Below are 11,986 nucleotides of genomic sequence, written 5' to 3'. Positions count from 1 at the left end.
TTATTTTATTATTAACTCTGTTAACAATTCTATAACTAACAAAGATTCACACATAGATATTATAATTTACTGTGATAAACTGATCTTATATTACTATTAGTAAAAAGAATAAAAGATTAAATAAATAAAGAAAATAACACTAACAATACAAAATTCTAATAATTATATTTCGTTCTCTCGTATGCAAGTGTAACCCTAATTATTAGATCCGGCAACACCACTTCATATATATTCCTTAGCTTGTTATCGATCTGAGTATAACTTTCTCACCCATAGATATTGCTATTTGCTATACATACACGTGCTTGGAAAATCTTGCACGTTATCCGAATTGAATGCACCTATTCTTTTTTCTTTTAAATAAAACATTTACTCATCTAAACTTAGAGCATGTTTTACGCATTGATTTAATTTGTTTGTCTGACAAATTCTCGTAATGGCAGAGAAGAACATTCGAATGAACGTTCTTTAGGATATGTTTTGAACTTTTGTCATTTTTCTCGGCTCTTTTTAGTTGAATGCACTTATTCTATATATCCTTTTTTGAATAAATTATTAAAACTTGATTATTTCTAAGAAAAATATTAGATGGCAAAATACTTTTTGTATTTAAATTATTCCTAACCAATTTTCTATTTTTCTTCTACTAAAAAATGGTAGTTCCTTAATATTCTCCTGTAATTTTCATTATTATATGAGGAGTGCTAGGGACAGTAGAAATTGTGATATATAACTATCAATTAGTTATCATAAGTGTGTTTAACGGTGAAAGATTATATCCAATAGTACATGATTACTTATTTTACTTTTGATGACTAATTAATGGCTATATATCACAATTTCTGCTGCCCCTAAACTTTCTCTTATTATATATGTGCATTTTTCTTATCAACACTCCAAAATAATTGCCCTTACAAACAAAATGAAAGACTTGATTAATATTGATAAACGTTTCTTTGTTGAGATCTATTGGTTTTATAAACACGCTATATATCAATTAAGAATTTGGTAGTGACGTGCGTAAAAATTGGTCTTGTATATATCTATATTTTATGATATGATATATGATTCGGATAATATAAGCAAGTTTAGTTTGATTGGTTAAATACACTTACCAGTTACCACTACAAGGATGTAGAATTGTTGGTTTTGACTGTCAGTTGGAATCAACTACAATAATCTATTGTACAGCAAATTCTAATTTTCGTAAGTATAGAAGTCTCTTCATGTAAAGAATTAGTTAATGTGTAACTGGTTTGTTGACAATATTAGTATCTCCAACAGTATCAGTATAAAGGAAATATATACGGTGAACCAAATAATAATTATAATATAGAAATGCTATTTAAAAATTTTTATTTTTTTATAAATAAGTGATATATATTTTTTGATTATTTATTCCTTTTATTATCTATTTTTTTAAGTGTTTGGAGTCATTAATATTTTTTTTAAAATGAATTTCAGTTTTTTTCAAATCAAATTCATAATTTTTTTTAATCACATTATTACTCATTAAAATATAATTTTTCTGCAAAAATTATGAAGATTAAATTAAAAAAAATTAATAACTTTTACTATACAACTCATATTTTACATATAGACTATTAGAAAATAAAATACAAAAAAATAAAATATAAACAAAAATTAAAAAATAAATTTTTAAAAATAATTAGTAACTCGTCATATTAAAATCAATAAATAAGCAAACATATGAATATTAAAAAAAATTAAAATAATTAAAATCATAACTTATTAGTGCACATATGAGATAATTTGAAGAATATAATAAGACACATAGTTCAAAATTTGGTAATATTAATTATAAAAATTTATTAATTATATATATTATATGTATGAAATTATGAATATTATGAGTATAAAATTATGGATGTTATTAATATAAAACTATGGATGTTATGTGTATGAATATATGGATGTTATGAGTAAATTTATCAATTGAATAAATTAATTTAAAAATTTGACATTTTTTCAAATTTAATTATGATAAAATTTAAAACATTTGTGTTAACTTGATAGTTACTTACGCAATAACTAAAAAGTAATATGTGTATAGATGTAATATCTAATAAATATGAATTTAATTTTTAGATGTTAATTGTATGTAATTATAGATGTTATATGGACTTATGAATGTTATGTGTATGAACTTAGTTAGTACACTATAATTATAAATGCACATAAAACACAAGAAAAAAAATAAATTAAATCAGTATATTACCATACCTCATCAAAGTTAGTGTGGGTTTTCATATTTTCGAAAATTGGTTGACTTACAACAATATTATTGGGTGAGTCTGTATGTTGTTCAAATTATTCTTCAACTCTCTTTGACATAGATACCGTGTTAAGATCGAATTCAAATATCATACTATTTGTAATGATAATAAAGGCGACTTCTTGTAAATTTTTTTAGCATATCCTAATTGTGCTTATAATTGAACTAGAATTGTGATTTTTGGACTCTGAGAAAGTACGAGACCTTCAAGATTCTTCTAACAATGAAAAACCTATTACACAATGCCTTCATGTTTGCTAACTCAATTGAATGATAAAAAATGAATTATAATTAAAGTCATTTAATGCATATTATTACCGTTATTTATTATTATTAGTCTTTATTATATTCTTAAATAAAAAATTCAAATTATAAAAAAAATATTAAGTAGTGATTACAATAAAGTCTAATAATTAGGGATATGATATTATAATTAATCTCATTAATAAATGAAGCTGATAAGAATATGATAAGTGGTTGGATTGAAAGGAGAGTAAGATAAAAAAAATTTAATTTGTTATTAAGTTATAGAGAAAATGATAAATCGGTCCCTAACTTTTTAGTCTGCAGATATTTAAGTCCCTGCAAATTTAAAAATACATTTAAATCATTGACCTCTTTAAAATCTGGACATATTATTGATCCCTAAATCTAATTTTTCCAATTTTAAAAACTCTCTCACGTGTGCATCTGTATCAATTATACCAGTACAACGAAAGTTATGTTTGATTTTTCTGTTGAGTCTGACAGACCCAAGTGAACATCGAGATCAATTTGTCTATATTTTAAAAAGGTTAGAGACTTAAATGCATAAAAACCTATTTGTTTTTTTTTTAAGTTATATATGTAAAGTAAATTATAGAAAATTTTGGCTAATTATGACTGAAAATTTTGTTACCAAACTTGTTCCTTATATATATTTATGCGTATTGTGTCATACAATTTTTTAATAAATGATCAATTATCAAAATAATTACTTTTTTTAATAAAATAATCAAATTTTTCATAAAAATAAAAGATTAATTATTACTGTATTTTTATATTTTTATCAATATTTTAATTTTAAATATAAATCTAATTATTATATTATTTATAAAAATGGACTATTACAAAATTTAACTATAAATATAAATATGTAATTATTTCGGATTTCAATATGTATTACTACACAAATATTTTTTTATTGATTTTTAGCTTCTATGTAGGTAGTTATTGATAGCATATCTAATATTAATATTTATAAGAAATAAGTTTTAACAATTTCTTAGTCTTACTTCGTACGATTATTTTTTATAATTTAATTATATATACAATCCATCCATCTGAGTTGTTATTTTTCCTTTTCAAAATTAGCTATTTGAAGGAATTTTACTCAATTTGTTAGCTATATCACACTATCATTGCCAATCGTTTTAGGAGGGCCGTCACTCTTTGTTGCCAATTTGTTAATGGATTAACATGTGAAATAAAAATGGTAAAAAATGGTGGCACATTAATTGTTAAGTAACGTACGAATTAGCATGCGGTAGCTAGTAGCTGCTAGCAATAACAAACATTCATCTCAACACGAAAATCTGCCTGTGTTTTCACACATATTACCTGTACCAAAATATAAATCGAACATTATCCTTTCAAAAACAATAAGTAGATATGTGTGCCATGCCATGTTATTAATTGCAAAAAGAAAAAGTATAGGTAGATAACATCAAAATTAAATAATAGTGAGGTGACGCTAAGATTTTTTTTTTTTTTTTTTTGGTCTTATCTCAAAGGTGATATTACATTAATTATTAAGAAAATTAAAGCATTTTTATTCAAATGCATAATAAGCGAACCGTTGTCTCTCTACTCATACAAATACAATTTCTTTTAATTTCGTTAATCAATAAATTATTACGGGCATAGAATAAAATTTAAATTATAATATTTATTAAAATATATAAATAAATTAATTATTCGACTAATTTAAATTAATTTTTACTCGAATAAATTTAAATATTCAATTAAGGAATTCATTTGATATAAAGAAGTAATTCTCCATTTTTAAATTAATTAAGAGATTGATTTTATCATTGTTACAATGTAGTATTTACACTACATTAATAATAAAAATATTTAATAATAAAAAAAATTAACTAAAAATAGTCCTTACTTATTTTGTTTAAAATTTATTAATGATTATAATAATTAATAAATACTAAATAAAATAAAATTTAATTATTTTTTTTAGTTTTGCTATTATGTGTTTTAAGGATATTGGTTAAATATACTATAAAAAATATTTTAATATTATTTATTACAAAAATAATTTTTTATGTTTTTAATGCATTAAATATATCAAAAACATTAAAACATTTTCTTCTATAATATGCTTAACTAATGCTATTAAAGTACAAAATAGCGAAACTCATTGTTTTCTAACATTACAATAATAGATATGCTACACATTCAAGCATTATTATTGCCATCCAAATTTAACCAAATAAACTCAACATCAACAAAAATCACTCTCATTAAAAGAACGTGATTATATGCGCGGGCTTTACGTTATCGTCGTCGTCGTCGTCGTCATCTTCTTCTTTGCGTTTCTCCTCCTCCTCCTTTTTCTCCTCCTTCTCCTTCTCCTTCTCCTTCTTCTTCTTCTTTTTCTTCGCGTTTCTTCTTCTTTGCGTGATTTTTCTTCATCGTCATTCTTTTGTTGCTGATATTGTTGTTGCCATTTTTTTCTTTCCTCCTCCTCTCCTTGGTGATTTCGCAGTAAAAGACGAATAGGAAGAATTTTGAATTGTATAGAACAACGAGACAAATTAAATGCACCTTAATTCCCTCAGAAATGAATCGAAGTAAATTACATCCAAAATGAACCAAAAATTAAATTTCGAATGAACCGAAATTGTTTAATGATGACGATACACAAACAAACTCGTTTCAAAACAAAGACATACCAAGTGCACCTTATTTAAATTCAGAATGAATTGAAATTACTCAATGATTGTGTTTGAAAACAAGCACATAAACAAAATTAAATGATTAAAAATTCACTCAGAAATGAACCAAAATTATACCTAGAATGAACTAAAAATTAAATTTTGAATTAACCGAAATTACTTAATGATGACGATACACAAACAAACTCGTTTCAAAACAAGCACAGACCAAGTGCACCTTATTTAAATCCAGAATGAACCGAAATTACTTAATGATTGTGTTTGAAAACAAGCACACAAACAAAATTGAATCATGAACAAAAATACATCCAAATCTATCAAGTGATTTTACAACATTATGCATTTCTTGTTCTTTGTTTGATTTTTTCATATTTTTATTGTTGTTAAGAGGGTAAAATAAGAAGAATTATGAGAAGAAAAAAGAAGAAGGAGAAGATGAATAAGACAAGAAGAAGAAACATATGATGAGGATTTTTGAGGAGTTTTTATTCTTGTTTCTTTTTTTTTGTTTAATTTTTCTTCTCTTTTTCTTGGTTTTATTCCTTTCAAGAGAGAATGTGAGGAGGAAGAATTTTGAATTGTGCAGAATAATAAGACTAAATCCACCTTAATTCACTCAGAAATAAATCAAAATTACATTAAGAATGAACTGAAAATTAAATTTTGAATCAATTGAAATTATTTAATGATGACGATACACAAACAAACTTGTTTCAAAATTAAGCACAGACCAAGTGCACCTTATTTAAATCCAGAATGAACCGAAATTACTTAATGATTGCGTTCAAAAACAAGCACACAAATAAAATTGAATGATTAGAAATTCACTCAGAAATAAACCGAAATTACATCCAGAACAAACTGAAAATTAAATTCTGAATGAACCGAAATTACTTAATGATAGTGATACATAAACAAGCTCGTTTCAAAACAAGCACAGACCAAGTCAATTTGAACAAAAACACATCTAAATCAATTTTTGAATCAAACAATGTTATCAATATGACAAAAATTTGATGATAACAATAACGACGATACGTATTAGAAGAAGACAATGACGATAACGATGATGGTCATGATGAAGATGATGGAGAAGAATGACGAAAAGAAAGGAGGAGAAGAAATTCTAATAAAAAAAGGAGGAGGAGGAGGAGGAGGAGGAGGAGGAGGAGGAGGAGATGAAGAAGAGATGCTATTGGTGAAGACACTAACAAAATTGAAAAATAATAAAAAAGAAGAAGAAGAAGAATACGTAGTATCACGGATAAAAAAGAACGTGCGTGTCTGAATTTAAAAAGTGAAAAAGAAGAAAAAAAAACTAATGCGTAAATATAAAAAACTTGATTAATTTTAGTTGGTTAAATTACTTAGACCTAGAATTTTATTGGATTAATAAATATATACATCTATTTTATACATAAAAGTTTAGATGAACCCAACGTTAAATAAATATACTATCTTTTACAATAAAATTAGAAAGATATAAAAGAAACTATTTAAATTTATTTTATTTAATATTTATTAATTTAGTAATAATTAATAAATATTAAATAAAATAAATTTTGATTATTTTTATATAATTTTTTTATTATAAAATATTTCTATATCTATTAAATTAAAAGATAATGTACGTTAACAAAAACCCAAAACCTACTCCACAAACATGCGAATTCGTTATTACATAACTTTTTATCTGAGAAGAAATAAGTAACAAGAATAAATGTAGCAGTAGTGCTCATTTACTTATTAGAGGCAAAAATATGTATTAGGCAACTAATTCGTAGAAGAGTTTTGTTTATTAAAAGTGAAAACACGTAAAATTGAAGTTGCTAATGGAAAATTATTAGATAATATTTTATCAAATATGTTAAATTATTTAATAATTTTTAACTAATAATATTACATAAAAATAACTACTGTATATGAATTTTTGTTTTATTATAATTACTCACCGCCATTTGATTGCTCATATTATAATTATTTTTTTCATAGCACCTATTCAATAAAAATATCAAAAATATTTAACAATAATGATATTTGTTTAGTCATACTTAAAAATATAATAATTTAAAAAGAATAGTAATATTTTTAGATAAAAATAACTATTTTATAACATTAATTCACCATTCAACGGTAAAAAATATATTTTTTATATAAAGATAATTATAAAATTTTTATTAAAATATCTATCTTTTTTATTATTTAGGTATCCTATATATCTCTATATCAACTATGCTAGTTTTACGTAAAAATTAATCAACAATATAAAATATAATTAAAATACAAAATTCAAATATGTTATAACTGTTTTAGTGGCTGATTTTTAATGTATAAATAGATTTTTTTTTTGTCATGTATATTGATTATATTCACATGGTCAAGTACTCATCAAATGTGACGGTAGTAATTAAATAAAGAATCTCGCTAGGGAGACAATAGATTATTTGTACAATGTGTACAATGGATTATTGAGTTATAAAATGAACATCCTGATTTTGAAATTCGCTTTAATACCATGTCATGATACCACTCATTCCAAAAATTTCAACTATTGAAAAAAGATAACATTAATAGTTATATCTTTAATACTCCATAAACCTTTATTATGCACATTGTATAAATATATTTTATTGGCTTCTGATACTTTCTCTTAAATTAAACTTCGTGATCGAAGAACATAAGACATTTTGGGCATTCTGCATGTGAATATATTTGGTATATATGATATCACTTTCTTGCAGAATTAGCCTTCTTCCTTCAATTCTTCCACACCTAGCACCAGAACTCATAGCATTCATTCTAATCATATTCACAAGCTAAGCAATTTTTTTCAACTTCTCTTCTTATTAATTCCCCTTGGCAGAGTAGTACTAATAATCCTTTCTCTCCATACAAACCATTATGAAATTATTATGATCTACAAATATGCATGTGAACCCCACATAATAATTGATTAAACCAACAATATCATTATTTCTTTCAATGGCTTGTGATAATAACAACTTCCCTGATGTGTTTTCTTGGATTCAGAACCTTAAACCAATATCTGAATGGGAAACAGATTCCATGTCCATAACCATATCTTCTTCTTCATTCCAAGAACCATATCTTAAGCTTACAATACCCAAAAACTATAATCATCATAACCAATCCTCACTCTCTTTTGCTATCATTGCAGATTTCAACAACATCCACGTCCCTCTTTGGAACTCAAAACCAATGAAACCTAACAACAATAACTTATTATTACTGGATCAAGAAACAATTTCAGATCTCTTCATCAATTTCATTCAGGCAATTCTCCACTACGGATCCAACAAGAACAGCCCTTTCATCAGGTTCCCCAAACTCGATTACATCCCAAACTTCTCCGAAATATTCAACGTATCCTTCTTCACTCTCTCCTTCCTCGTCTCCATCTACGAAGCGCCGGCGAATCTTCGCTCCGGATCGATCCAGACTCTGAAGGGTTACTTGACAAGCAATCAACAAAGCGAGGCCTCGAATTTGCTCATGAAACTGCTGGGATCAAACTTGGAAGAACAATGGATGCGGTCCGTGAACCTTGGGGTCACAAATTGGATTGGGGAGATGCAAGAAACGGTTAAAGAAAAGATTATGAGGATGCCGTGTTCTTTGTTCTCGCATTGGTTTTCGACGTATGGGTTATGGAAGGTGCAACTGTATTGTCCTGTTATAGTTATGGATATTGAGAGTTCATCAAAGAGTCATTTGCCGAATGAGAAGCTTCAATTCTCTCTCAAGTATCACCAGCTTCAAGGTGTTATTCAGTTCAATTACAGTGTCTCCATCAAGGACAAGTGGGTTGAAATTGTCGCCAACATTGATAACATAAGGTATTCAATATTTATGATGTAATAGGATTTGTTTCGATGAATTTTTAAAAAAATATTTGTTTTAGTTATTTTTTAGATTTTAAAAAAAATAAAAATAATTTTATATTTAGTTATTTTATACAAAAAAATTTTATATTTATTAATTATATTTGAGTATAATAATATAAAAAAATTTAATTTATTTATTATGTAAAAATATATTTTTTTAAAATTATCTTTTTAAAAAAGATTATAAATTTTAGGTTCTCAAATTTTTTTTAATATTTTATTTTTATTACTAAACACATTAAAAAATAAAAAATTATCTTTTTTATTAAATTTTTTTTATCAATTTAATAATATCTAAATAAACACAATATTGTTAGTTGTTTTAGTTAGCAACATTATATTTTTAATTTAATAATTTTTATATTAATTAAGGAACTTTGAATAAGTAATTGTTTTCTTCTTAACTGTATTTAATAAATTTATGAAACAAAAACATGTTTGATATAAATTATATCAAAATATGAACGTATATGATATATTTATGATAAAAATTATTAAATGATTAATATTTTTTCTTACATTTACTTTATATTCAAATCAACACTAACTAACTTTTTATATTTTCACTAAAAATATTAACTCTTAGTATTGTCATTTATAAACTGAAATATTTGGTAACTAAAAAATTTAATCAAAATTAACTAGAACTTATTTTATTTACTATTTATTAATTGTTACATAATGAATAAATATTAAATAAGATAAATTTTAATTTTTTGTGTGTCTTTCTAATATTACTTTTTATAAAAATGGGCGACATCAAACTTTATATTATTGTGGTTATATTATTGTGGTGGGGAAGGATAGGATTATATTTGCACTTAAATCAGAAACTTGGGTTTATATGCTTTTTTATATAACATAATAAATAATTAAATTGAATACTTTTGTGGTTATATATATATGTTCACTACACGTATATGCAAATTACATCTATAGTCTCCATCATCATTGTATAAGCTTTTTAGACTCGAATTAGAGAATATCGCTCCAAAGTCCAAATAGTAGGGTAGAGAGAGAGAGCGGTGAGAGCTTTAATCATGATTATCATATCAAAATCAACTCCGTTATGAGTATTACAAATTAACTATATCAAATCAATAATCATATATAATATATATTAAAATATAAAATATATATTAAAAATATATAAAATAATACTACATATAATATAAAGATACACAAATATATACAAATATATGACAACTATTTAGTAGTTGATTTTAAGTTTTACGTAGTATTTTTTGTTTTTTAATTTCAGATAGTCTTACACTTTACGTATATTATACACTTGACTTAGTTCCTGATGTGATCTTCCCGTTTCTATGAAGCAATAAGTTTCTATATAGAATCCTCTCTTTGGAATTGATGGGTTGTTTTTGCAATCTATTTCTTATCTTTTAAGATTCTTATCTAGCTCCTCGTCTAAATTTAAAATTTGTTAACTATTATTGTAGAGAATTTTTTTCATTCAAAATATAATATCAGTCCTTTCTTTTGAATATGTCACTATAGACTCATTATTTACCTTTTTTTTTCTTTTAGATTTTTAACTAATTAATTGAATATTTGACGTTCAAGTTGAATGAAATAGATGTTATTAACTTATTATACAAATATTTTATTTTCAAAAAAAAAATGCAAGACACATAATTTATTATTTTATGGATAGGTGTGATGTTATGAAATTGGTGAAGAACTCCCTTCTAAGGGAAAGAGGTGCGGGTGCAACTGAAAAACACTTCCCTTCAAGAATCTCTCTACAACTCACACCAACTCTACAAACCCAAGTATTAAGTGTCTCTGTTGGAAAATCCTCAGATAATCCAACAAGAGAAATTGGTACGGAAAAAAACATAGAAGCCTCATTTGACCCACCAAATCCCTTGGGGCTCAAGGTATCCGCCGGCGAATCCATGACCGTTAGTTTAAAGCCATGGAAATTCGAGGAATCCATTTACGGCTATAGCGCAAATTTAAATTGGTTCCTTCACGATAGCATGGATGGTAAAGAGGTTTTTTCGTCCAAGCCTTCGAAATTGGCTCTGATTAACCCTAAGTCATGGTTCAAGAACCGGTACTCTAGAGCTTATAGACCGTTCACTAGGCAAGGAGGTGTTATTTTTGCTGGTGATGAATATGGAGATAAAGTGTTATGGAAAGTGGAGAAAGATGCTATTGGGAAAACTATGGAGTGGGAGATAAGGGGTTGGATTTGGTTAACTTATTGGCCTAACAAGCACAAAACTTTCTACAATGAAACTAGGAGGTTTGAGTTTGGAGAAATAGTCCATCTCCATGTTGCTTAGCTTTAGCGTATATATGATTTCTTCAATTTAATTTGTATTGATATATAGAAACTAACTAGATTCACTAGTTTGGATGGGGACAGAGTGAAACAAGTGTATTATTATCATTATTTGAAAAATGTTGTAAAAGTATGATTCCTCTATTTCAATAAATGACAAACGTCACAATTATTAAGGGCTAATGTTCAAATTCGTCCCTAAAACATCACGCGATTTTTATTTTTGTTTTCGAATGATTTTTTTAATCAAATTAGTCCTTGAAAGATAAACTGTTAGTCAAATTAGTCATTTCGTCAATTGGATGATGATGTGTCACGTTAAATGCCACGTGGCATGATGACGTGACACGCCACGTGGCAGGTCAGTAACACGTGGCACGCCACGTGACAGGTCAGTGACACGTGGCATCACTTGACATATAAAAAAGTTTTCTATTAGTCAAAATAGTCCTTAAAAGTTCAGACGTAAATCATTTTCATCCCTCAAATTTTAAAAATTAGTCAAACTAATCCTTATATAATTTTTTTA

General features: G+C 25.8%; 1 protein-coding gene across 1 annotated transcript; it reads left to right on the top strand.

Moving 5' to 3' along the window:
• The first annotated feature begins 8,226 nt into the window (after positions 1-8,226).
• LOC130956854 (uncharacterized) lies at positions 8,227-11,458 on the top strand. Its single transcript, XM_057883812.1, has 2 exons — positions 8,227-9,101; positions 10,822-11,458. Exons 1-2 carry the CDS (start codon positions 8,227-8,229, stop codon positions 11,456-11,458), a joined length of 1,512 nt encoding a protein of 503 aa, XP_057739795.1.
• Positions 11,459-11,986: the final 528 nt, after the last annotated feature.

The sequence above is a fragment of the Arachis stenosperma genome, chromosome 10 (genome assembly GCF_014773155.1).
Source record: "Arachis stenosperma cultivar V10309 chromosome 10, arast.V10309.gnm1.PFL2, whole genome shotgun sequence".
NCBI lineage: Eukaryota > Viridiplantae > Streptophyta > Magnoliopsida > Fabales > Fabaceae > Arachis > Arachis stenosperma.
The sequence above is the reverse complement of the archived record's forward strand: the minus strand, read 5'-3'. Positions and strand labels throughout refer to the sequence as shown.